Source organism: Perca flavescens, chromosome 13 (genome assembly GCF_004354835.1).
Source record: "Perca flavescens isolate YP-PL-M2 chromosome 13, PFLA_1.0, whole genome shotgun sequence".
Taxonomy (NCBI): domain Eukaryota; kingdom Metazoa; phylum Chordata; class Actinopteri; order Perciformes; family Percidae; genus Perca; species Perca flavescens.
The window spans coordinates 19,464,946-19,492,039 of record NC_041343.1 but is presented as its reverse complement, the minus strand read 5'-3'; the positions used below and the strand labels follow the sequence as shown (position 1 = coordinate 19,492,039).

General features: G+C 38.9%; 3 protein-coding genes and 1 non-coding gene across 4 annotated transcripts; 3 read left to right on the top strand and 1 right to left on the bottom strand.

Moving 5' to 3' along the window:
* Positions 1 to 2,700: 2,700 nt before the first annotated feature.
* On the top strand, positions 2,701 to 4,960 carry LOC114567025 (retinal homeobox protein Rx1). The gene is made up of 4 exons (XM_028595913.1): positions 2,701 to 2,931; positions 3,494 to 3,629; positions 3,903 to 4,081; positions 4,169 to 4,960. Exons 2-4 carry the CDS (start codon positions 3,500 to 3,502, stop codon positions 4,808 to 4,810), a joined length of 951 nt encoding a protein of 316 aa, XP_028451714.1. The 5' UTR covers positions 2,701 to 2,931; positions 3,494 to 3,499; the 3' UTR covers positions 4,811 to 4,960.
* A 128-nt stretch (positions 4,961 to 5,088) lies between these two features.
* Positions 5,089 to 5,162, top strand: trnat-agu (transfer RNA threonine (anticodon AGU)). Its single transcript has one exon. It is a non-coding gene; the product is annotated as a tRNA-Thr (tRNA).
* Positions 5,163 to 9,108: 3,946 nt separating this feature from the next.
* Positions 9,109 to 13,704, bottom strand: vtnb (vitronectin b). Its single transcript, XM_028596110.1, has 8 exons — positions 13,579 to 13,704; positions 12,918 to 13,034; positions 12,554 to 12,784; positions 12,208 to 12,347; positions 11,671 to 11,827; positions 10,364 to 10,522; positions 9,954 to 10,274; positions 9,109 to 9,825 (listed from the first exon to the last, which is right to left on the bottom strand). Exons 1-8 carry the CDS (start codon positions 13,640 to 13,642, stop codon positions 9,689 to 9,691), a joined length of 1,326 nt encoding a protein of 441 aa, XP_028451911.1. The 5' UTR covers positions 13,643 to 13,704; the 3' UTR covers positions 9,109 to 9,688.
* A 4,360-nt stretch (positions 13,705 to 18,064) lies between these two features.
* slc13a2 (solute carrier family 13 member 2) lies at positions 18,065 to 26,612 on the top strand. The gene is made up of 13 exons (XM_028595571.1): positions 18,065 to 18,579; positions 20,389 to 20,517; positions 21,378 to 21,514; positions 21,964 to 22,220; positions 22,297 to 22,474; positions 22,573 to 22,695; positions 22,917 to 23,126; positions 23,607 to 23,609; positions 24,705 to 24,824; positions 25,010 to 25,103; positions 25,339 to 25,500; positions 25,608 to 25,745; positions 25,953 to 26,612. The coding sequence occupies exons 1-13, from the start codon at positions 18,469 to 18,471 to the stop codon at positions 26,094 to 26,096; spliced, it is 1,806 nt and encodes a 601-aa protein (XP_028451372.1). The 5' UTR covers positions 18,065 to 18,468; the 3' UTR covers positions 26,097 to 26,612.
* The last annotated feature ends 482 nt before the right edge of the window (positions 26,613 to 27,094 follow it).

Sequence of the window (27,094 nt, the reverse complement as noted above, 5' to 3'; positions counted from 1 at the left end):
ATCTGAGTCAGATCTCTTTGACTTGTAGAGATGTTTTCAATCAAGTCAAACTTTATGTGAATAAAAAGTAGACTCCCTTCAGGCTTTAAATGTCTTGGCCTGAGGCCCAAAAAATCATCAGTATAAATAGAGAAATGCATATAGAGCCAGAGTGTGCAACACCTTTTTCTTACTTTCAAGTCTACTTCCAGTGATCAGCACCTCACGACAGCCCTGGCTTGGTGTGCGTTGTCAAGTTCATATCTTCACCACTGACCATTTGTATACAAACACTAGCCATGACTGGAATGGATTTAGTCTTCATAGTTTTGAATTAGAACATTACATGTGAACGTTTTGTAATCAATACATTTGATTGAACAACAAATGACCTCGCCTAAACCCACAATTTTCTTTATGGACTTTGACTGATGACTTAAGCTTAAGTCACACAGACCTGCTAGATTGCAGTGCTACAACAGAATATTTCAGTATCTTGTCCCCAGCATTCCTTCTGAGCCAGAATATTTGTTTATTTTGTAACTATAGCTGCACTAAATCATGTCTCCTACTTTCCCTTCCTTCCCTACAGAGTCTGATGTTCTTTTATCCACAGCCGAGCTAGAATCACACTCAGCTTCTATTTCTCAGCTCTAGATCAGAAAGGCTTTTTACAGCACGAGACACGATGCAAGGAGTAACCCCCTCACCTCAGACACGCAGCACATGGGTTAGGCCCAAAATTCTCTCAGGTTGACAGGAAATGTGGACAGAGTTTCAACATCAAACAGCGGGCTGAGGAATGGTGTTTGTGTATTGTGAAGGAAGGAGCGAGGATGTAGGTGAGGGAGAGGAGGGCACAGCGTCATTCACACCTGAGTGTCAATCCTGATTCCTTAGAGAGGAGTGTGGACTCAGAAGACCAGCGTTTCTCTGTGTGCACACCTGAGTTTGTGAGGTATAAACTGAAGCATTCAGACACACAGAGGACAGTTTGTGAGTTTTTTTTAATGGAGAGGTCAGGAATATACAGATTGGAGGCTGGAAAGTCAAAATGAGATGAAGAATGCCACTCCATGAACAAGGAATTTGTGAGATGAAAAAGAAAAATATCTATAAAACATATGCAAACAGGCAAACATGTCTATTTGTGATTTGACCCCTGCAATTTAGCCAAAATCTAATTCAAACTCAACTAAGAAAGTCTTTCAAAAACCAAAATAAAGGGTCTAATCTGGCAAAGAAATGCATGTTAATGACAATTTGTTGTGTTTAGCCACCACCAGTATTATTCTCTGTCTCTATCTGTCTCTCTCTCTCTTATAAATAGATGGGTGACAAACTATAGGTAAAAAAACTATATAAAGCCTCTTGAAGTGTTAGGTAAATGAGCCTCCAAAAGAGAGATGGATGGCATTCCTCTAAAATATATTCCTTTATTTGGTGTTTTGATGATGATGCAGAACTTTGTTATAATTGTCCTTCATTTTATTCAGGTTTTTCCTTTTATTTTACTGCATTGTGTAGGCCTAATATATTCTTATCACATTGGGCTGCACAGTCCATCGGCATTCAAATATGCACATTCTAAACATCACATTTTTGATGTCTAGTAAAAGTATAGTGTTACATAACCTGTTTTCATATTAGAGAAATTATGTTTTGAAACGTAGCATTGAGCCTCATTTAACAACAAGTTTTTATTTCTATTTATTGAATAGGATGGGGAAGTCATATCCATATTTGGTGTTTATTTCAATTTTATTGACTTGAAAGGTAAATAAAACAAATGTTTACAATAGAAGATAGCTAGATAGATAGATAGATTTTTTAATAGAAAAATTATTATATTTTGAAACTAATTAGTTTTATTAATTGTTTTTCGTTTATTTGATTTGTTTTTCATCAAAACGTTAAATTGCTCTACTAACGTTTTTTGTCTTTTTTATGTGCTATTAAATAAAATGTAGATAGATAGATAGATAAATAGATAGATAGATAGATAGATAGATAGATAGATAGATAGATAATGTCACAGCCATAATGTGTTCCTGAAACTTAAACATACATACTTACATATTAAACTGTCTAATGTTGCCACCTAGCGGCTTCTTTTCACCTCTCAGGCTCCTTGTGCCTCTATAGCAACAAATAGGCCTTCTGTAGGCTAAGAGCTAGTATAAATTATAGCCTAATTCACTCAGATGTAAGGCTTATAAACTATAAAACATTTACTTCACCGAATAGCATGTTCAGAGTCAGGGGTCATCATGGCGATCTGGCAGCACGTGAGCCGGTTTCGACAGCCCATCTATTTTTGGTATCACTATATTGTTGTCTTAATAAGTCATGTGACGGCAAGCAGTCGTTTGAGTTATGATCTTAGAGGTTAATTGTTCGTGGGAGTAGGAGTCAATGCTGCTAATGTGAGCCAATCATCGGGGTTAATGTCTCATCTTGTGAGCTCCTAAATCATTACTCACATCACGTGCTCTCCATAGAATACCTGACAATAGATAATCAACTAAATGTATGCCATTATAGTTGTTTGAAATAACCATTAAAAGCAAAATAGGCCTACACAATTTAATTTAATAACTACTTTTCCAGGCCTGTCTTAGTTTTTAGACTTATGAGTCTGTTATGTTGGGGAATTTAAATTCAGTTTTGAATGGCCCATACACTGTGAGTCTGGCACTAGCCTGGGAACTGGCTGTGCATTGGACTGCGCGTAATCCGGTGTTTTGATGTCTCGATCGGTGGAAACGCAACCGACCAGGAAGGAGAAAAAGTAGCCCGATTTGTCACCTCGACACATTATAGCTGACTGAAGGTCACACTCCGGCAGCTTCTTCAATACACTTCCACTAGCCACACTGTTTTCCCCTCTGATGCGCACCAGGAGGCAGCGAGCTGTGGAAGAGAGGATGTGCCACAGACTGTCAGAAAAGTGTAATTGTTGCCATGTAATTAGCATTGTGTAACCGAGTCCAAATGTATTTACGTTTTTAGAATTATTATGAAGAGCAATAGCCTAAATGAATTCTGAACATCAAATAGCCTATTGTATAGCTAAACTCTGTACAGATATGTTGTCATTTTGCATTCTTGAATTTTCCCACAAGCTAAACTGATGTGAGTGATTTTAAAAATGTTTTTTTCAGGCTACAATAGCAGAGATTTCCCAGAAGATTTCAGTGTTGGGTGACCCGACACTAGGCTACTGCAGGATATGACAAACTCTGTCTATAGGTTAAATAGGCACATTAATGGGTCATCGGGGATCAAACAGACACCTATTAGCCGGACAGCCGTTAATAGGTGTGTAACACATCAAAGGCACGCGTTTGTAAGGCTTGACAATATCCACTGAGATGTGCAAGAGGGTGGGTGCGGGGTGCTCGTTTTGAGTCTGTTAAGCAGTATAAAACCTTCTGGGATCCTGCGTGTTTACCAGTCACGAGGAGAGACTTGAGGAAACATACTCTCTTTTGCTGTGTTTCTAATTCGATAGAGGATAATGGCACTCGGGTTGGATTTTACTGGCGGTAATGTTTCTGAGATGAATACGTTTTATTCGGGACATTACTGGCCAGCCACATGCCTGGACATGAACAACAACGAAGATTACGCACAGGACTCCAGCAGAGGTGAGTGACGGAATACCTTTTCTTTTTACTTTTTAAACTGGCTTGGTGAACCAGTTTTAGAGAATATATATAATATCGCATGTTGTCTTTTATTTTTGTTTTTTTAAAGTTCTGCACATTTTAAAATGTAGGCTACAATGTAAAGTGTAGTCGCTCTATGGGCTAGGCCTACACCCATCTCCGAATTTAGTAGCCTATGTACATACAATGTGTTTAATTACAATTGAGAGTTCAGAAAAAGCTAATAACTAACATTTTCTCCTCTCCCTGTAGTGCACCATGATGCTCCCCACAGGATGCGCTCGGACACCCAGCGCCGCCGGAAGCGCACGACTTTCAGCAAGGCGCAGCTGAGCGAGCTGGAGAGGGCCTTCTCTGTCACACAGTACCCGGACATTAAAATTAAGGAGTCTCTTGCATCTATAACTGGGCTACCGGAGTCTAAAATCCAGGTATGACACGTGCTTCACAGACGTCCCATGCGTAACAGATAACGCCAGTGTGCCATAAAAATAACCACATTTCATTATATTCAACAGGTCTGGTTTCAGAATCGACGCGCGCGCTATTTCAAGAGCAAGAAACCAAGCAGAGAAGTCCTCAAACCCTCCACAGACTACCTTCCTCACTTCTCATACGCTCCAACTCCCAGTCCACCATTCCCACAGTTTGCTGATTCTTTCCCTCATTATCCCAGCCTACCGTCCCCACCAGGCTACCCTGCTCCCAGTTTACCTCAGTCCACGAGGCTCTCCATCCTGGGGAGTCAGACCATGTCACTGCCCGCACCTCCATCCCCTGTCGCTGCCGACCAAGCTACATCCTGCTCCCCGCATGGGCCGGATCTCCCAGGAGTTCCCCAAGACCACTATCAAACGCCAAACCTTACTGATTTTCACAATGTGTTCCCACACATCGGGTTCAGTCAATGGGATTTGACGGAGGACTTTGAGGCTTTCATCGGAGATGCACATGGAACCCAGTCTGTGGGTAACCACTGCGCTGCAGACGGACAACCAGGACCCAAGGAGAGCGTTAAGAGTCAGCTGGAGCACCAGAGCTTCTCCAGCACTGGCGAGTCCATGGACGACCTGTCCGATTTTTGCTTTCCTGACCTGGGCAACTTTAATCTATCAGATTTGGACATTTCTGCAGCAATGATTGATTATTTTTTGGGCTGATTGATAAAATAAGAGCTGCTATAAGCTATTTAAAAGAAAGTTACATGTTTAAAACGACATTGTAAATACGCTGGTAGCTGTAAATAGGCTAGTAGGCTATTTACTATGGTAGCAGAATATTTATGATGAGACCGCCCTGAAAAAAATGAAAGTGTATATAACTATTCAGAAATGTACATATTGTAGATCATTACACCGACTTTACAAATAAAACACATTTTATTATATATTGTTGTAAGTATGATTCATAAGATCTGCTGCCGAAGTCGTCATCACGTGGCGCCGTGGCTTAGTTGGTTAAAGCGCCTGTCTAGTAAACAGGAGATCCTGGGTTCGAATCCCAGCGGTGCCTTTTTGTCGCTGGACGACATGGACATGTTTGAATAAACTGCAGCTGTTTCTTTATACTGTAGTAACATGGTACTGCCGTGACAAGTCAAAGTCAAGTCAAAGCGTATAAGCTATTAAAAAACAAGTTTTCCTGTACAATAACATTCGTTCTTTTGCCTTCCACTCTGAACGCCGTTCACAAGGAAACACAAGGTAGGCCTACGCTACAAAGTAACAAGAAAATAAAGAAAGAACCGTATGTTCCTACAAAATCAATTACAGAGTAATAGAGAAGGACACATCTTCAAACACTAGAACATTGTCAGGTCTTGTTAAAACTAAATCTACCTACATTAAAATGCCACACGTAGTTTTTACGTAGGCGAACAGTAAAATAGTATATGGATGTTAAGTCTCACACAGTAAATAACGTGGAAGTGGTCGCAACGCTACTCACAAGCAGCTGTATGAGCGCCGGTGATCTTTGTTATGATTGCAGTCACGAGCGTCTCTTATTTGACATTCTATGTCCGGTTTCGAACATTTCGAACTTGGCTCAGCCAATCAGAAGTTGACAATCACTTGCATCCAATCACTGTGTTGAAAACACACTTAAAGCAACAAAAACAAAGATATTCTTCATCTCTAAAATAAATGTAGGCTATATTGGTAAAGATGGAAAAGCAGAACATGAGAAGATATACAGCATGTCGTCCTCACTGGGTCAACAGGCAAAACAGTGACTGTCTAAATGTAAACTGAGTAGCCTATATAGTGGCTTGTATTTAGGCAGGATAAATGCATCAGTGTTGCATTAATGCAAACAGAACACAGTGATAAAAAGGTGTTATAAATTATGTTGTGTGCATTACATATGAGGACAGATGTAAAATAATATAGGCCTATATATACAGTACAGGCCAAAAGTTTGGACACACTTTCTCATTCAAATGCGTTTCCTTTTATTTTCATGACTATTTACATTGTAGATTCTCACTGAAGGCATCAAAACTATGAATGAACACATATGGAATTATGTACTTAACAAAAAAGTGTGAAATAACTGAAAACATGTCTTATGTTTTAGATTGCTCAAAGTAGCGACACTTTGCTTTCTTATTAATAAGGGAAAAACTTCCCATAATCAACCCTGACAAAGCACACCTGTGAAGTGAAAACCATTTCAGGTGACTACCTCATGAAGCTCATTGAGAGAACACCAAGGGTTTGCGGAGTTATCAAAAAAAGCAAAGGGTGGTGAAGGGTATGTGATGATGTGGGGGTATTTTAATGCCAAAGGCCAAGGGAACTTCATCAGGATGCATTGTATCCTGGATCCATGAAATAACTGGCCTTTAAAAATAAAAATCTGCCTGCCTCTATGGGAATTTAACATAGGGGTGTATATATATATATATATATATATATATATATATATATATTTATCCAGGTAAGTCGATTGAGAACAAATTCTCATTTGCAACGACAACACACACACACATATATATATATATACACACACACATGCCATGCCAATCTCTAGGTATGGTGAAGGGTATGTGATGATGTGGGGGGGTATGGTGAAGGGTATGTGATGATGTGGGGGGGGTATGGTGAAGGGTATGTGATGATGTGGGGGTATGGTGAAGGGTATGTGATGATGTGGGGGTATGGTGAAGGGTATGTGATGATGTGGGGGTATGGTGAAGGGTATGTGATGATGTGGGGGTATTTTAATGCCAAAGGCCAAGGGAACTTCATCAGGATGCATTGTATCCTGGATCCATGAAATAACTGGCCTTTAAAAATAAAAATCTGCCTGCCTCTATGGGAATTTAACATAGGGGTGTATATATATATATATATATATATATATATATATATATATATATATATTTATCCAGGTAAGTCGATTGAGAACAAATTCTCATTTGCAACGACAACACACACACATATATATATATATATATATACACACACACACATGCCATGCCAATCTCTAGGTATGGTGAAGGGTATGTGATGATGTGGGGGTATGGTGAAGGATATGTGATGATGTGGGGGGTATGGTGAAGGGTATGTGATGATGTGGGGGTATGGTGAAGGGTATGTGATGATGTGGGGGGTATGGTGAAGGGTATGTGATGATGTGGGGGTATGGTGAAGGGTATGTGATGATGTGGGGGTATTTTAATGCCAAAGGCCAAGGGAACTTCATCAGGATGCATTGTATCCTGGATCCATGAAATAACTGGCCTTTAAAAATAAAAATCTGCCTGCCTCTATGGGAATTTAACATAGGGGTGTACTTATTTATGCCCCCTGTATTTTAAGGAAGAACATTTATTTATTTACGATACATTATTCATTCACAAAGAAAATTGGTGTCCTTAAAGATTGGATTTTTCCTCATTTTTTTAATTAAGGCATTAAGATCAATTTGCAAAAGATGATTTTTTTATTCCTCTTTTTAGTCAACTTTAGCATGGGTGTCCTAATTTTTTCACGACTGTAAATTATATATCTCAATCATCAGTAGCGAGTTGGAAGAATTGGACAAGAAATTCCAAGGGCCTGAATCCATACAGTGCAATACTGTCAATACTGTAAATAGTCTGAAAAGTTGGGACATGGGACCATAGAAACAGTGTCTGGTAAACAGTAGTACAGTACAGTAAAGGAAGTACATGGGACCATAGAAACAGTGTCTGGTAAACAGTAGTACATTACAGTAAAGAATGATGATGAAATATTACATCCATACTGTATTCTAATTGGTTCATGCTCCACGCTAACTGGTGACAAGGAATCTCGTTATCTTGAAACTTTCGTGATCTAAACATGGAATATTGTTTGTCTGTTTCCATACAACTATGCATTAAGAGTAATGCAACAGTTACTTATCATTTTGAGTAGTTATGGATTGATAGTTAGATGATTGTAATGAAATGAATAGACAATTATCTGAAATGTAATGTGTGAATTGATTTTTGAAATAGTAGTACCTTGATGTTAAGTTGTGTCATATTGAACAAGTGATCTTTGTTAAATGAACAAATGATCTTTCGTTTATGTGTATTGTATCCAAGCAATTTAAAAAAGTGTTAGAGTTTTGAAAAATGTGTATTTTGATCATTGGTTGTGAGTTTTGTGTCTAGAGTTTTGAAAAATGACGTCAAGGTTCTGAAATTAGTAGCAAAGTGATTGTAAAAAACTGTACCACTTTTTGTGTGTGGTGTGCTCCCTAGCAGTCTTTTGTTCAGCAGAGGGTGCACAAGAGCAACTGTCTGCTGGACAGTGTCAGCACAGGGTCATGGTGCAACAGTCTTTTATTCTTGTAGAAATGTAGATGGATATATAGACCAACAGAGGTCAGTGTCTGCATGTTGTGCATGCAGTTGTGTGTCAGATAATAATCACGTGTACCAGTATAGCATTTGTGAAAACAAATGGGGCCTTTTTTAATTTAACAGTGTCACTTGCTGGCTGTTTGAGGGATTTGATTTTTAAGTTTAGTGTTAAGGTTAGGCATGTAGTGTGATAGCTAGCCAGGGAATGCATGTGTGTGTGTGTGTGTGTGTGTGTGTGTGTTTGTCTGTGTGTGTGTGTGTGTGTCTGTGTGTGTGTGTGTGTGTGTGTGTGTGTGTGTGTGTGTGTGTGTGTGCGCGCGCACGCATGGGCATGTGTTGTCTATAGCTTTTTTAGAAGAAGATTATTAATGCACTCAGCACTGAAATCTCAAGTTTATTAAATCATGCAGAATTTCAGCCTATTCACCAAAATATAGAGGGAACATCAGAGGGTATATTTATCATTAGCCTGGTCCTACCAGACTCTGGTACATTTAATTTGTACAGAGAGTCTGGCCTCTCTCCATTGACAAGTGTTAACTTCCTTGAAGGCGGGTACTCTGTTGAAGATTAAAACTATTGGATCTGCCCAGAGCCACTCTGCATCTGCCATAACCAATCGCTAACGTTTTGTCATGACGTTTGTTATGCGCATGTGCAACAAGAGGGGAGAATGTCAAGGCTTATATTTAGCATTAGCATCGCTAGCGTTAGCCAACTCCTTCCCCACTAACGGAACTAGCTAGAAAATCAAACTTTTCTCGAACCCCGTGGGGAGGAGGGCCACAACATCATGGCCACCAAAAGAACTCAGCAAAGATTGTTCTTGCTCGGGCTTTAACTTCTGGCGGACCGAATGGTTTCACTCGCATCTTTCTCCGCCGCAACTCTAGCGCACCGCTTCAACGTCATCATTCTCAGCCACTCCCTCTGTTCGCTGATTGGACCGGCAAAATTTTGGCCAGAGAAAACCCAAGACTAGACTGCGAACCCAGACGTAGTGCTGAAGGGAAATGAAAATTGAGCTTAAGTAGCCTACGTAGGAGGGCGGAGCCAGGCTAATTCATCATAAACATTATGCTTCAACAACAGAAATAACAATCAATTATAAGTTAATTTTGTAATTAGGCCTATTTTTATACTTCAAGTGGTGTGTTTGAAACACAGAGTGAATTTTCTTCTTATGGGCTCAGTTGACCTATCTTTTCTCTGCCCTTGATGCATCAGTTGTCTCTTCACTCTTGCAGCCCAGCCAGTATTTCGCAATGGATCGTGGGTAAGGAGGGTTCACAGAGACCACACGTTTTGTCTGCAGATCCACTCTGTAGTATTTATCTGCCGTCATAAAAAGAGAAGAAACATACAATCCAAAAGGTGTTAAAGGAGAAAGTTTAAAGAGGATCTTTTTCTGATCTGTTGAAACACAGAACGCCTTAGGGATAAATATGACCATGTATTCATACCTCTCTTGAAAAAATACACATTTTGAACAGGGATGCTTTTGTACTCCTGTGTGGGGCTCTCATCAAAGATGTTGCTGTAGTCAAACCAATTGTCATAACCCCACAAGTCATCAAACAACACGTGGCGACTCTGCCTTCTTTGCTGTGCACGCTTCTTGCTGGGCCTCCTCCTCCGACTGCTACGCCTCCTTGCTGGTGGAGGAGAAGATGGAGTGGGCTTAGGACTGAGGTAGACTCGTCCCACCATGGCAGCATCTACAGCGGGCCTGATGCCCTGCCAGTCCGTACTGGTGAAACGAGGGCCTGTCTGGTGACTACTGACTAAATGAGGAGGAAAAAAATGACAGATGATTAGAAACATACACACATGTAAATACACAAGAAATCATGTAAACATAGCTGAGCCTTACAGGAGCTTCCAAAGAGCTCTGTAAAGAAATCCTCCAATGTCTGATCGCAGAAGAGGTCCGTGTATCGTGTGAACAGCACAGACGGGGAGGACCTGCTCATGCGGACACACTCCTCATGGGAAGGCTGGTATTTAAATTCATACTGGTAATACTTGTCCCCTGAAGAAAGAAACAAACACATGTTGACATGTCAAGTAGGAAAAACACAGGTGTAATTAAATGGATGATGCCTGTATTCCATTTAGCTGCTGCAGTTTTAGGGTCCTGCCACGGGTACATCTGCTCCAGTTTGCTTGCCCTCATTTAGTACTTAATACTAACCTTTCCTCTGTTTGAAATGATAAGACTGATGATAAGGTAATGTCCCTTTAGAGCAGAGATATCCAGACATAGCAGATCTTTTACTGAAGTAAAAGTAGCAATACCAGTGTAGAAATACTTAATTACAAGTAAAAGTCCTGCATTCAAACATTTACCTACATAAATAAGTATCACAATATACTAAAAGTACCAAAAGTAAAAGTACTCATTATGCAGAATGGCCCAATTCATTATCATATGGATTTTAACTATAGATGCATTAATGTGTACGTTGTACAGCTCTTAAAGTGCTCATATTATATTCATTTTCAGGTTCATAATTGTATTTAGAGGTTGTACCAGAATAGGTTTATGTGGTTTACTTGTCAAAAAACACCATATTTAACACAATAAAGGAAAGGGGAAAAGCCAAAAAGCATAACATGAGCACTTTAAATGTTGCAGCTAGTTAAGGTGGAGCCTCTTATATACTGCTGGGGAGCTTCATTTTTAATAATACATTATGATATTACATTATTGCCACCGTAATACATCATAATACATATTTGTTGATTATATTGGAGTAGAGGATTTAAGTAGCATAACATGGAATTAGTTAAATAAAGTACAAATACCTCAAAAGTACCAAAACTTGAGTAAATATACTTTCACGACATTTGGGTCACTGCCCCCAACCGGAATCCCAAGATGAGTAACAAAATGAGAAGATAATAAAGAAAAAGAAAAAACATTTCTGCCGCACCCTTTTTTTTATTGTTGCTTTCTTTATTATGAAATACTTTATTGGTTTACTTCCTCAGACCTGTAAAAACTATTAAAAAACTGCTTGTCAACCTGTTTTGAAATATGCAAGTTGAGCCAAAAAGATAAGAAACCATTGCTGAATTCATTCATTGATCATGTCACGTAGGATCAAAACCCACCACAGTCTTGCAGTCAAACCTTTTAAATACTGAAAAATATGTAACACACCCCTACCAAAATACCTTTGAAAAAGTAGACTTTCTCTTTGCCACGGTGACTTGATGCTGGTATGGCAAACGAGGCATCAACGTCATCTGGTATGCCATCAAAGCCGACTGAAATGTCCCTTGGATAGTCTTTATCCAAGACATCGCCGTCAAACCGCCAGTACTGGTTCCCCTGAAGGAGAAAAACAAAACAAAAAGCCCAAAGCAGTGAGGTTTGGTGCTATAACACTGCAATGCTTAGGAGACAATGCTTGTTTATTATAAATATTAATAAAATAATACATTTTGAAATGTTATGGTCAGCCCTGCTAGGGTTTGTGAGCGCCATGTATTTTACCTTATTAAGATTTGAGTTGAGATTTGGCTTCTTCACTGTCAAGTGTTCGTATGAACATCTCTATTATTGATTATTAATTTGGGTCTCTAATGTAAAGAGTAGTCAGGTTACACTGGGTATCTTGATATAAACATTGTATATAGAACACATATAACACATATAAACATATATAAACACTAACTGCTCACAGACTCTAGAGAGGTGGATGTTTCTACCTTAAAGATGTAGGTTTTTCCCTGGCAGTTAATGCGTGTGAATGCAGCATCTATGGGTCCAGACATGCCCCACACATCCTGGATGAGTTTTGGGTAACCAGGAAGTATGGACTTGTCATCCAACTCAAAGAAATATTCACCTAGGAGGAAAGGTATAGGCTTTGGATCAGTGTTATAAGCCGTAAGAGACTCGCTTCAATTTATTTAACCAGGAAAATACACAAAGTATCAAGACTGAAAATGTGAAAATATCAAATACAATGTACAGCCTGCACAGTTTTGTCCAGATTTGTGAAACATACTGTACACTTTTAGTAGAAAAACCCTTTCGGAGGTCCAGATTTACCTCTAAATGCATATATGGACCCATTCTTCAGCTGCAGAAAAGCATTAAAAGGTTTGCCGCTGCAGGCCGCTGAGTCAGGGTCTCCAGGTGTGGTGGTGGGTAGGGGAGAGGCAGGGATGGATTCTGGATTTGTGTTGACAGTTGGTGGGAGAGTCGTTGGTGTGCTCTCGGCAACAGTCGTCGGTGCTTCTGTTACTTCATCTGCTTCATCGAAGGTATCGCCACGACCAACTGAGGGCAGAACAGTTTTGTCACACGAATTTGGTTAAATAGGAATGGCTAATTTACAAAAGCCAAGAAGTTTATCGATTAAAATACAAATAGTTTATTCAGTGAAATGGTAATATTCTACTGATACACTGACTTTTTTTAGGGCAGATGGCGTCAAAGTCCCCACAGCAACTTCCATAGTACACACACATGGAGTCACACTGGCATTTCCTCTGCAGGTCGAAGGAGCCACAGCGACCCTCACAGGACTCTGTGGAAATGCAGCTTGTTTGTTCCAGTGTGAAATGATCAATGATATGTATCGATATAGTGCAGACTTGGTCAGACATTTGAGTAACCAGAGGTGGGCGTGGAACTACTCAGATCCTTTACCCGTTTGACTGAAACATTATTATATATTGCATGATTGAATTGTTACTAATACTGATTCCTAAATGCAAACCGTAAGTAGCATTTTACTGTTGGTCAAGTTGGAGCTTATTTTATCTACTTTACTAAGTATTTTAGTCTAGCCCCTCCAGTGGGTCACGATATCAATCTGAGGGGTCATGAGATGATTAAATGGGGGGAGGGGTTCTGCCACACAAATCTGTTTTGATTTTTTTGGATGTTTCTCAAGTCTTTGCTTTCTTTATGTGAAATATTGGATAATTTTACATCCCAAGTAAACACTACTCAAGTAAAGTACAAGTTACTCATAAAGTACAGTAGCCTACTTGGTATACTATAATAGTATAATATTTCCTTTAGCTTTAAGATTTGTTAAATTAGAAAAGACAATCTGGAAGACTTACCCTCTGCAGCAAAGGTGGTGTCCAGCAGGAGGACGAGGCCCAGCAGAGCCACGGCTGGCTTCATGCCAACTCACAGAAAATGTGAAGTAGAGTAGAGTAAAAATGTAGAGTTTTAATTCAGAAGACAGCTGTGTGCCTGTTTACGCCACTGACCTATAGTCAAAAGAATTTTGAGTGCCCCACTTTGGGGTGCAGCATTGTGTGCAGATGATCAATAGATATTTTTTTCAGAAGCTGTTGACCTCCAGGCGTCTGCTTTCCTGATTGGTCAACACTCGGCTGTGATAATCATTAAACTGTGACGGCTGATCTCTGTCCTGTCTGTCCCAGAAACATCACCCTAACATGAACATTGTCACTTTAAGGCACATAATACAGCCACTGACTTTCTAGTTATCATCTGGCAAATGTACCACCCAACATCAGCTTATTATTGTTATTGTTATTATTATTATTTTATTTTATGAGACAGATAATTAGCATAAGTCTTGCATCGATGGTCTGTTTAGCTCTAATGGCTTTTAATTGGCACAGTGGATATGACACAGGTCTTTGAGGTGGGAGATCTGGGTTTGATTCCCACTGCGATACATCAACCAATGTGTCCCTGAGCAAGACACTTAACCCCTAGTTGCTCCAGAGGTGTGCTACCTCTGACATAGATAGCAATTGTAAGTTGCTTTGGATAAAAGCGTCAGCTAAATGATATGTATTATTGTAATTAGGAAAATGGTTAAAATGCAAAATTACAAACCAGACTAGAAATAACATTAGTGTGCTATTGTAGGCCTACAGTATATGCTCTGGTTAAATGAGGTTACAATAATCTGAGCTCAAACATTGTGTAACTAGGGCAGGCTTTTTCCTCTCATTGATCTATGGGGTAAAAAAAACAAACCTAAAGCAAACACAAAGCCATCCTCCAAATTTAGCCCAGATAACTACACTGGCATATTATTAAAAAAGAGAAACGACAAATGTAGGATATTTTAAAGTACCTGTTCTTTTTTATTTTGGACTATGACCAACAGGAGATTGTCTGACAGAAGTTGATCAGATTCAGCAGCATAGAGCAACGTAGAAGCTGAAACCAACACATCACCACCAGGCTAACAGATTAAAGTGATGTTATTGTTTTCTTATCATTCTGTTAAACATTGAAAGACTTTTTTTTTTATAAAAGCAAAATGTCTAGGTCAAAGAGTTAGTACTTTAGCTTTTATTTTAGTATTTTACACTCAAATTGAAGAGGTTCTGGCTGGTTCCAGTAGTACCAGTCCAGCAGTGGATAAACCAGTCCAAATTAAGTTAGTGGTGTTTAAAATGTATATGATTTAGTGAAGTACAGCGAAAACTGCTGACAGCAGATTATTAGGGCAGATGGACTTTGCTTTCTCAGTGTTGCTTATATAAGTTAGTGAGGATATTAATGCATGGGTTGCCAAGACATGAACATTTTACAAGATCACTTAAAAGAACACACACTGAAAAGCAGAGAAATGTCTGATGAGTGTTGTACATTTCACGAAGTTGTGGTTCTTATGTTATTGCTCTGATTATTATAATTCTGATCTATTTATGTAAAAGCAAAGTGTAGGCCTGCCTGTTGCTTTTCTTTCTTTTCTTGTGTAGTCTAGATTGTTTATGTAACTCTAAGATCGGATGTGAGGCCTGTTTGAAAGACAAGTCCTCCAAACTAGTATACGCACACATTGTCGTTTCCCTCTAGTACGACCCATAGGAGAATTTAATAAATTAGCGCCCCTATCAATGGCAGGAGGAAATACGACACACAGAAGTGTTTTCCATCCTCATACCTGCATGTAACGGTCGCAATTTAATTGGGTTTAGGCAACAAAACTACTCAGTTAAGTTGAAAAAAAGATTGTGGTTTCGGTTAAAATCGTTACCTTTATTATGTTACTTCACTTCCGTGCATACATACCTGGTGTAATTATGCATGTGACGTAGAACATTTCCATTCCAGTTCCATTTGTTACCCAAAGTTAAAATAACTTGCCAATAGCTACTCCATTCTAACACACTTATTTATTCTCAATCAATGCAGTCAGTCCCTTCATTAAGAATGACATTTTCTTCGTTGTAAGATGTCTAAATCACTGCAGAGGTGTCAAAAGTATTCACATTCATTACTCAAGTAGAAGTATAGATACTAGGGTTTGAAAAGACTTTTGTAGAAGTTGAAGTATCAACTCAAGCTTTTTACTTAAGTAAAAGTGTAAAAGTACTGGTTTCAAAACTACTTAAAGTATAAAAGTAAAAGTAATGTAAGGCTAGGGCTGGGCGATATGGTTGAAAACTGTATCACGATATAAGTTTTTCATATCGGTCAATATCGATAATTATTGATATTTCTTATGACCTATTTAAAATAAGGACCAGGAGAAAAATATATTAAATTTAAACATTTTTATTTTAAACTTAACCCTGCTCTGATTATAATCCCCTCAGTTATAAAAGCAGAAATGTCAACACAACCATGGAAAACACTCAAATAATTAAAATGTAAACAGGTCTAAAATCACAATGAACACTTAACAATTATCTCTTAACATTAAGGTGCAAAATTAAAGAATAAGTAAGAAATGATTAATAAAGTGTCATAAAATAGTGCAAAGTGTTAGCTAAATATAAGAAACCTGAGAAGGAACTATTTTCTGCAGGTTTAGTGCTAGGTTGGTAACCTGGCTTCTGGACAGTGCCCAGCATGTATCTAACTTTCCACTCCAGCCGGTTCTGTTATTGAAGAAAAAGAGACAGCGATGTGGCGCAACCAAACTTGATACTGTTACATGATTAGCTGTTAGAGTGTCACTCCCCACGTTGCTAGGTTGCCAGAGAGTGAGGGCCTTTGTTCATGCAACCAAACTTGATTCACAACCTCTGGTTTCTTCTGATGAAGAAAAACAAGTTATTGAAGGTTTTATCGACCGCATTTTCTATTGATATTGATTATGTGTCTATCGCGATACATATCGTTATCGTTTTATCGCCCAGCCCTATGTAAGGCAGAGATCTTCAACAGGGGGTCCTCAGAGTCATTGCAGGGGGGCCTCCAAATTATTGTACATTTTTGAGTCTTTAAAAAAACAAAAATAAAATGCCTTAACATAATTACAACATATTATTAGCAAATATAAATTCCCACTGATGATAGGCTTACTGGCCTATAGGTAAGGTAGTCACTAAGATATCAGCCCACAGATACAGTTAATCCTAGATTTACTGTGCCACATATGTAACATTAAAATATGATTTATAAAATCATGCTAACAATTAATATTTGAATAGCTTATGAAAAAAGGTATGGAAGAAGGCTTTCGGTTACCCTAACAGTTATTGTAGGCCCAGTTTAATATGCAACTTAATTTCATACAATATGTAGGGGGTCCCTGCTACATCTCACTTTAAGTTAAGGGGTCCTTGGCTTAAAAAACGTTCAAGACCCCTGATGTAAGGCGGGGAAATGCCATTAAGGACAACAGCTTAACTCTAAAACGCGGGGACAAAATCATATGACTATAATAATGTTATATTAAAATCATACCTTCAAACTCAGAAGGGCTGAAAAAGGTGACACGTAGGCTACATCTCTTCTGTGTTTTATAGACAACGGCAGCTACAGTCTGGTGTCAGACTCCTCTCCAGTGAAATATAGACACACTTTTACACCGTTTAGCTCTCAGCATTTTATCATGTTTACTCCATCTTCTAGCTAACGCTAGGCTAACCTGCTTCCAACTGTAGTGTTGACTAGCGTCCCGTGCGGCGATGTTCAGTTCCCTCTAACGTCCGTTTTCGGAGCATCGCGCAGGCACCTAAGGCACCGAAATCCGTGTTGCTATTCGGTCCGGTAGATAACGTTCGTTAAGGCACCGGTGGCGTATTAGCACCGGGTCTGTACAGGTGTTATGGATCGCGTACAAACCAATAGGGTGTCGGAATAGCTATGTTTATACTTCTCATCCAACCACAATCAAATTCACTCTCTCCGGATGGAGCGATTTCGATAGGTTTTTTGGTGTGTGTGTTTTTTTGAACGATGACTGACGAGCTGGAATGAAAACAAGCCGAACTGAAATATGAGTAACGAGGCTATTTTTAAAATGTAGGGAGTAGAAAGTACAGATAATTGCGTGAAAATGTAAGGAGTAGAAGTAAAAAGTATGCTGTATAATAATTACTCCAGTAAAGTATAGATACCCAAAATGTCTACTTAAGTAAGGTAACGAAGTATTTGTACTTCGTTACTTGACACCTCTGAATCACTGTAATACTTTGAAAGACAAGTATAGGGTAAAACTAGTTTACTCAATTAACTCCAGTCACTAAGTTGTGTAAAACAACTGCAGCTTTTCTTCTTGAAAGTAGTGTTTCTTAAATCCAAGTTAGAACTTAAATTTCAGTGTTTATAGACCTTGTAAAGACTCTTAAGTGGCTACTGTACATGTCCTGACCTTTGGTTACACTTCACAGAGCTTCTCTCCTATCTTTGGTTATCTTTCTTCTCATCTGTCAGTCCCTCCACCTCTCTCTACTTTTACTACTATCTTCCTCTTTCCCAATAGCTTCATCTGCCTCTCTGCTGATTGAGAGACAGATGAACATTAACTCAGTGTTGAGTTAATGTTTGATATGCTGCTAGAGATAAAAAAAAAGGTCTTTTGGTGGTTATATTAATCTCATTAACTCAGTGGGTCTACTGTATGTGAGGCACATCTGTGTTTCCTCAGCTTCACTTATGCTTTGTTGTTAGACCACCTGGACTTAGTGCGTAGCTTTATTCAGTCTTTGCTATTCCGAGCTGTCTGCTCTGTGTTATCTTCTGGATAGTTGTTCCCCTTTGGGTTGCTTCTTGTTAGTTTTGCCATGAAAATCATAGGTAGGCTGTTGAAGTGGCTTTGGTACCACAGAAACTACTTCATCATCATCATCACTCCGCTTGTGCTTCTTCCTCTGCCACTCATCATCCCTACACCGGTGAGTGTAATTACATTTTTAGTTAAGTGGATGGTTTAAATCTGTGTTTGTCTTGACTGACAGAAAATCACAAGTGTTTAAAACAAGAGTCTAAAACAGGTAATAGTTTTTAGAGTATTTGTTCCTTATCTGTGCCCCTTTTCTTTACTTCTGTCCTTCAATGCACTGTACATGTCAGAGAGGTACATCATGGAAACAAATGTGCTCGCATTATGCTTGGCTAATACTGTTCTGTTTATCAACACCTGGTGAAGATGTGGTTTCACATGCACATCAAATATTTGTCCTGAGGATTCAATATCCTTTGAGTTCAACCTGTTTAATGAACCTGACATCTTGCCTTCCAAACTGTTATTTCATATTGGTACAAATGTTTTTGGTGATTTTATAGTTGCAACTTGTAATCTGTCTATAAAATTTCATGAAAACATTACTGTGCATGTGTCAGTAGCTCAGTTGGCAAAATCAAGCAAGTGCCACAGTCATATATTAACACTTTATGGCTTTTAATACAAACTATAACACTGACACTTGATCCACAAAATGAAAAAGATTTTTAGAATCAGTTTTTCACATTGATGCCCACTTTAAGAGATATATGATAGTGGAAGCCATAAAGGTTTTTCAGTCTCTGAAGGATAACATAAACCTTTAAATTGAAAAAGAGAATGCTGAGAACATACAGTATAACTAACAATACAAAAATGCAGGCTGTTCTGTATCTGGAGTTTTGCCAATGAATGTTAACACTCTTAGGTTTCGTGTGTAAACTACTTAATTCTACTACTTACCCTAAAGAAAGATAAAGTAAGTCCCCAGGGCCAAATTATTCCTAACATGATCAGTAGAAACACAGTCACCTTTAAACCCAGTGACCTATGTAATTGTGTGTTTAAATGCTACAACTGGACAACCTCATTCATCAGGCCAGTGCCAATATACTGCGGCCGGTTCAGTTATATTACATGCAAAGTTATGGATGTAGTGAGGCAGCTAATCATTTCCTGGCCCCATCTATATAGTTAACATACAGACATGAGAGTAGCATCGAGTTTTCATCTTACTGTTAGCAAGAAAGTGAATAAATGTATTTCCCAAACTTTGAACTAATCCTTTCAGATAAGATAAACACATTTGTGAAAATAAACAACCATTAATAAAAAAAATACATTTGATATTAAAAATGTACAGAATAGTAGTCCTAGTATAGTCATAGTAGTATAGCCTATTACAGTAGTAAAGTAATTAAATGGCAGTAAGAGCAAATGTGATACATAATATTGTTGCAGTGTGCTGTAATTTCATATAGTTCTTATGAATGTTGCAACAATTAACATATCTTACACATTTTGTGATTCATTCATCTTGCTTTATCTTATCCTAAAAGTGCAAAAGCAGACACTTTCACTCAAAGTGCAGAGCTGAGCATGACAATTTTTGTGTCGGCTAGCTTAAACAGTCTTGAAGCTTTAATTTTATTGAGGACCCATAAAGAATTATCTTGTGAGACAAGAGGCAACATTTGTATTATGAGTTAGTGTAGCTGTTATCTGCATGTGTAAATTCTTATTGCCTTTTAAAGAGAGGAAGCCAGAGAAGTAACACTGTAAAGTGTGTGTCTCTCTCAGTTTATGTTTATTTTTGCTTGTGCCAAACATCTGTATCTGAGCTTATTTCAGATGTAAAATGCCAAAATGCTGCTCTAATTATATAATGTTTGTCACTTCTCATTTAGAGAATTTGGTCTAAACACACTTCACTGCCAATTTCTTCTGACCACAGTGTGTGTGAATGTGTGTGTATTTATAGGAAGCCAGATGTGGTTATGCTATCATCCTCATGGCTCTGTACTGGTGTACAGAGTGTATGCCTCTGGCTGTGACTGCCCTACTGCCAATCATCCTCTTCCCTATGATGGGCATCATGAAGGCTGGAGCGGTAAAGTCCTTATTTAGGCTAAAATGTTTTGCTTTATTATGTGGCAGCTTTAATGTACCTGTACGTTACTGTTACCTGTAGGGAAATACTGCTGTCAGAAAATCAGAAAAGGGAAGAGAAAACATTGGACCAACTTAAATTAATTGCAGCTGTGTAGTCTTCCTCACTTTCCCCCCTAATTTGATAATTTTTTGTCTTTGCTTGGCTCACAAGAGGTTAGGATCTCGTAGTATTCACAATATGCTATTCATGCATTGCTATTTTTCTTTACCTTCATCATCATGGGTCACATGACCCATGATGAGGCTATTATTGATGTATAATTCATACATTAGGGTGAGTCATCGCTAACTCACTTTATTAAAGATACCACCATCGCGTGGCGGTGAAATATCCCAAACTTCATTCACTTTAACTCAAAGATCAGAATAAAACCTTTCTGAGGTCGTGTGAAGGTTTGATGTGGTCATAAACTGATTATTATATATCAGATGTGCAGACAGAAAGCAAGTAGGCCTACATGCTTGCAGCTATGAACGCTACAGTATAAACTTTGCAAACTGCTATGGACACCAGGAGAAGGGAACCAAATAAAGTATACAATAGAACAGGACATTTGCCTTGTCTTGATTGTGGTGCTGATCCGACCCTCAGTCTGTTCTTTTTAGGACATAATTGTACAGACACCATCAAGTGTTTTACTTTTATTGCTCATAAAACAAATTGCATGATACATTATGAATAGGACAGCGTGTTCACGGGTTATTACATCAGTTCAAACACTTTTTCTTTTTTTGTTTTGCCCGTGTTTGGATTTTTGATTCTTCTGCTGAAGTCAGTGTCTGTGTGATTTGTTTCAGGTCAGTGTTGAGTATCTGAAAGACTCTAACATGCTGTTCATTGGAGGCCTGTTGGTGGCCATCGCAGTGGAGAGGTGGAACCTTCATAAACGCATCGCTCTTCGAGTTCTGCTGCTGGTTGGTGTTCGCCCGGCCCTGTAAGAACACCTTGTGATACAGCTGGTCTGTGTATACTACAGCAAACAGAAAGATGTGGCCATTGGGTCAACAGTGCCTCCAAGGATCTCTATATTATTGACTTGTTCACGTTTTAAGATAAAATTCCACATCTGACAATACATTCCAGAAATGTCATTTGATTACACAAATCCTCCATTTGGCACTCCTTGTGATATAATGTGTCTCTTCAGGATGATACTTTTAATCAATGCACTGCAAGTTAAGGAAACATGTGCATATAGACCAAACAAAAGCAAACAAAGGCAACAGCTTCATCAATTTAACGTGCTAATTTAGAAAATAACGCTGCAAAGTGAGAAAATGCAATCCATTTACAGAAACACTCAAAATTCTGCAAAAACAGATAACAGATGTGATCACCACCATACTGTTGATCACTGTCCTCATATTCACTCCCTTCACACAGGTTAATGATGGGCTTCATGTTCGTCTCAGCCTTCCTGTCCATGTGGATCAGCAACACGGCAACAACAGCCATGATGCTGCCCATCTCCCAAGCTGTGCTGGAGCAGCTGAAGTCCACAGAGGCCCGGGCAGATGAACGAGATTTCCAGGCTGCAGCCGAGGACAACCAGGCATTTGAGCTTGAGATCAGTCAAACTAAACAGGAAAATAAGGACGAGAAACAGATGGACACCAAGGCTCAGCTGGAGGACACAGTGTGTAAGGAAAAATGTCTGCTAGATAGATGACAGTTACCTTTCAAATAACTCAACTAACTGAATGTCTCCGGCACCAGATGAAAATGAGTGGAGTCCAGAGTCACTGCAGGAGTCCAAGAAAAAAGCGTTGGAGGAGAAGTACGATCTCCTGACCAAAGGGATGAGTCTGAGTGTGTGTTACTCTGCCAGCATCGGAGGCACGGCCACGCTCACCGGCACAACCCCGAACATCATCCTTAAGGGTCAAATGGACGAGTAAGGCATTAAAAAACACAGGGGATATATTATTCCATGTATACTATTGTAACCGTTGATTGTCCTAATCTCTCCATCTTTCTTATCTTTTCGTGAAGGCTCTTCCCTGGGAATGGTGATGTGATCAACTTTGCCAGCTGGTTTGGCTTTGCTTTCCCCAACATGGTGCTCATGCTGGTGTTGACCTTCATCTGGCTTCAGTTTATGTTCCTGGGCTTCAAGTAAGACAACTTCAACCTAGTACAGTCAGTATGTTTAAATGTTCATTTAACCCCAAATTCTTTCTATTACATATAGAAAGAAATGCTGTAAATGTATTGTTTGCTCAATCTTAAAGTTTAATCAGTTCACTGAACATAGTCCATGCTTATAAATCTTCAAACATTTCTTCCAATTGTCGACCAATCTGCTGCATCTTTGCACTTTGTACTTTTCTCCTCAGCCTGAAGCTGTCATTTGGCTGCGGCAGGAGAAATGACAGAGATAAGGAGGCGTACATGGTGATGAGGCAGGAGTACAATAAGCTGGGACGCATGAAGTTTGCTGAGTGGGCAGTGCTCACCATCTTTGTCTTGCTGGTAGCCCTGTGGTTCACCAGGGAGCCGGGCTTCATAGACGGCTGGGCAACAGTGCTGTTCAATCAGAAGGGAGAGTGAGTTTTTCCCTTTCTTTACTTTTTTTTTTTTTTTTTTACTTTCTTTAAACAGTAAGTGTGGTGATATTCTGTATTTTCTTATTGTCAACAAATCACAAGAAAGACAAAAACAAATCAACTGATACTAAAATACTAAGTATTTTCTGTGTAGCCAAATCCTGATTCCTTTGTGCCATACACCTCCATTATTGTCCAAAAACTATTAAAACATACCAGTGAGACACACTGTTGCAATGGGTGATATGTTCTGTAATTATAATGAACATGGGCACTGTACACTAGTTTATTTTTGGTCAATCCTACATACACTTTACTATTGCTGTAAATACTCACAAGCGAACCAAATCTGCTGCTGAAAATAGTCCCCAACAAATACCCTATTTTCTTTGAGTAAATAGAGTAAATTAAGTTTAATTCAATTTTATTTATAGGATCAAATCATAACAAGAGTTATCTCAAGACACTTTACAGATAGAGTAGGTCTAGACCACACTATAAATTACAAAGACCCAACAATTCCAGTAATTCCCCCAACAGCAAGCATTTAGTGTGCGACAGTGGCGAGGAAAAACTACCTTTTAGGGAGAAACCTCGGTGGTGAGAAAAACTTCCTTTAAGGGAGAAACTTTGGACAGACCCAGGCTCTTGGTAGGCGGTGTCTGATGGTCCTGGTTGGGGGTGTGATATGATGATGGGGGACAGTGGCAATAATCGTCACAATAAAGATAATGGAACAGTGACTAGAAAAGACTAAAGACTACAATGCCCAGCTGTTTCATGAAGTCAATAACCTTTTATTTAGAGATGAAACTAAGTGTTAATGACCCTTTAGTATCAACGAATTTGTTTGGCTGGGCATGTCAGAAAGTGTTGAGAGATGGACTAACGCATTGTTGGTTTTGGTCTTTTCATAGGGTTCGTTGACAATATAATTGTTTTTAGAATATTGTCAGCTTTATCCTTTAACCCTCTGAGGATCTAAGGCATTTACTCGATTTTTACATATCTTCTGAAATTTACCTTTTTTAAAGTATTTGCATATAACTGATCCCCATGTATTTCATATCAAAGTGTTCAGAACAAACTCAGCTTTCTGTATAGTGACACCACTTTTTTTTCTAGAGCAACGTGTAAAGAGATAATTTGTTGGCTTTTTGAAAGTCCTCAAATCTCTATTGAAAACAAACCATAACTTATGATGTGTTCGGCACTTGAAGTGAGTTTACCAAAGTCTTCAGTTATATATGATTAAACAGTAAATAAATGTCTGAAATCAAATTTTGCTTTTTGAGTAGGAGTTTTGTCAAACATCGTTTGGACGTGCTGGTGCATCTTTTGTCCTCAGAGGGTTAAATTCCTCACTTGTCTCTTTCGCCTTTCCTTTTACTCTTTCACCTTGCATCTCTATTTTATTCTGTCCTCTCTCCCTCCTGTTAAATCTTTGGATCTCTTCTCTCATTTTAGTTCCATAGTTCTCACACGTTTGTATTGTGACAATACTGTGAAACAAAGCAGGAAACATGGCAGCAACACATTCAAACAACATGTGGAATAACGTTTTCTTGTGTCCCTCAGTTTTGTGTCCGATGGAACCGTCGCTATCTTAATGTCGATGCTCTTCTTTATCGTCCCCTCTCGGATGCCCACGTGTAGAGGCTATGGTCAAGACGACGCAGGTGAACTGTTAACTCCACTAATCACATTTATGGAAAAAACATCCCTAATAGCATGCCTAATGATGTTCTGTGATCTAAATTTCAGCTCATCAGAGCACTGGGTGATGATTACCCAGCGGTTATGTCACTGCTCTTTAAAACTAATTACTGTTTCATGTTCACATTTCATCTGGGTCTTGCAGGTAAGAGGGTGAACACTCTCCCCACTCTGCTAAACTGGGATGTGGTCCACGAGCGGATGCCCTGGAACATCATCCTGCTGCTGGGAGGAGGCTTCGCTCTGGCTGCTGGCAGTGAGGTAAACAGCCTTGAGCACTGTGTTTTCCTTTTATATTGTGCTGAAAGGATTTGTCAACTAATGAGAGAGTGAAGGCTAGTTTTGATAACAAATCACTTGCTTATTTATGCAGTAAAATGGTTCTGGTTTTCAATTGTGAGGAATTCCTGCACTTCTGTGTTACACATCATTGTAAATTAAATGCTGCTGACATGGCTGATATTCAGACTCCTTTGTTTGAAACATTTGTTTACAGGAGTCAGGTCTGTCCAAGTGGCTCGGCGAAAGCTTGGCACCTCTGGAGAAAATTCCCCCTTTCGCCATTGCCATACTGCTCAGCCTGCTGGTGGCGACGTTCACCGAGTGCTCCAGCAACACAGCCACCACCACCCTGTTCCTGCCAATCCTGGCCTCAATGGTACACAGAAGTCCACACACACACACACACACACACACACACACACACACACACACACGATTATCATTCACAGCTCCATGTATTTATCTGTGCTGTGTTTCCTATAGTCCAGAGCCATTAAGATACATCCACTGTACGTGATGATTCCCTGCACCATCGCTGCCTCTCTGGCCTTCATGCTGCCTGTGGCCACACCACCCAACGCCATCGCCTTCTCTTTTGGAAAACTCAAAGTCATCGACATGGTGAGATTCATGCACAATCTGTTACAAGAATCATTCATGTGAGCAAGGTTTAGAGGATCTAATTAGAGAAATATTGATGCAGGACAGGTGACTAAACCTTTAAGAGATGCTGTGAGTCTTTTAAGAGACTTTTAAAGACCTGCATATACCCTGGTTTTTGACGTTCACTCTGTATACTGATCACAATATCACTGTCTGTTCCTTCAGGTGAAAGCCGGCTTCATACTGAACATCATTGGGATTTTGACTGTTAATTTAGGCATCAACACCTGGGGATACGCCATGTTTGACATGGGCAACTTACCTCATTGGTTCAACAATACACAGAACGCTACACAAGGCAACCCTTGAGTGAGGGAGGGCAAAGAGAGATGGAGAAAGTGAATGACAGAATTGTTTTTTTGTTTTTTTAAAGTCCCCCTTGAAGGTTTCTCTATAAAAAAGCCTAAAATATTCATGACTAAATAAGCAACACATTTAAAAAAAAAAAAAAGCTTAAGAGGGGAGCTAAGAACCAAGTTTCACTTAGCAGTGGTGCACCACATACTCATATATAAACCTGTATGACTATAAAACCTTGGAAGACCTTGGGAAAAAAAACTGTGATTGATTTACAACCAAAACTGTGATAAACGTAACGCGCTATCAGACTATGAGCTCTATTATGAGACAGACTGTCTGGTATTGTTCAGTACTTCCTTGTGTCATTCCAGTGGAAAAAAAAAAAAAAGTGTTCATTAGATAAAAACTGAGGTAATTTCCTTGTACACATTTCCCTGAATGTGACGGCATGTTATTGATTTATTTATCACTCACAAATGATGCAAAGATGAAGTACACAACAGTGTGATGTTTACAGACAATATGTAAATGAGCTGAAATTGAATTAATTGTATCAGTTGATTTAACTTATTACTATGGTCCTTTTGTTGGACCTTAAGTCTTTGTTTTTTGTTGTTGTACCTTTTATTTTGTATCAGTATTTTTGTCGCACTGTTTTTACTTTTAACAAGCATTTAATTTACATTTGTTAACTTTTGGTGATTTGTAATCTTATATTTGAAATATGCTCTAAAAAGCAACTAAAGGAATATTTTGACATTTTGGTAAATACGCTATTTGTTTTCTTGCAGAGAAAAGATTGATACCACTCTCATAGTTGTATGGTAAATGTGAAACTACAGCCACAGCTGGTTAGCTTTGTCAGAAGGTAAAAAAAAAGAAGAAAAAAAATAATAAAAACCCTACCAGCACCTCTAAAACTCACTAATTAACATGTAATGTTGTTTGTTTTATCTTTACAAAAACAGAGGTGTAAACCAAAATTTGCCGTTTTAGTTTTTGTACGG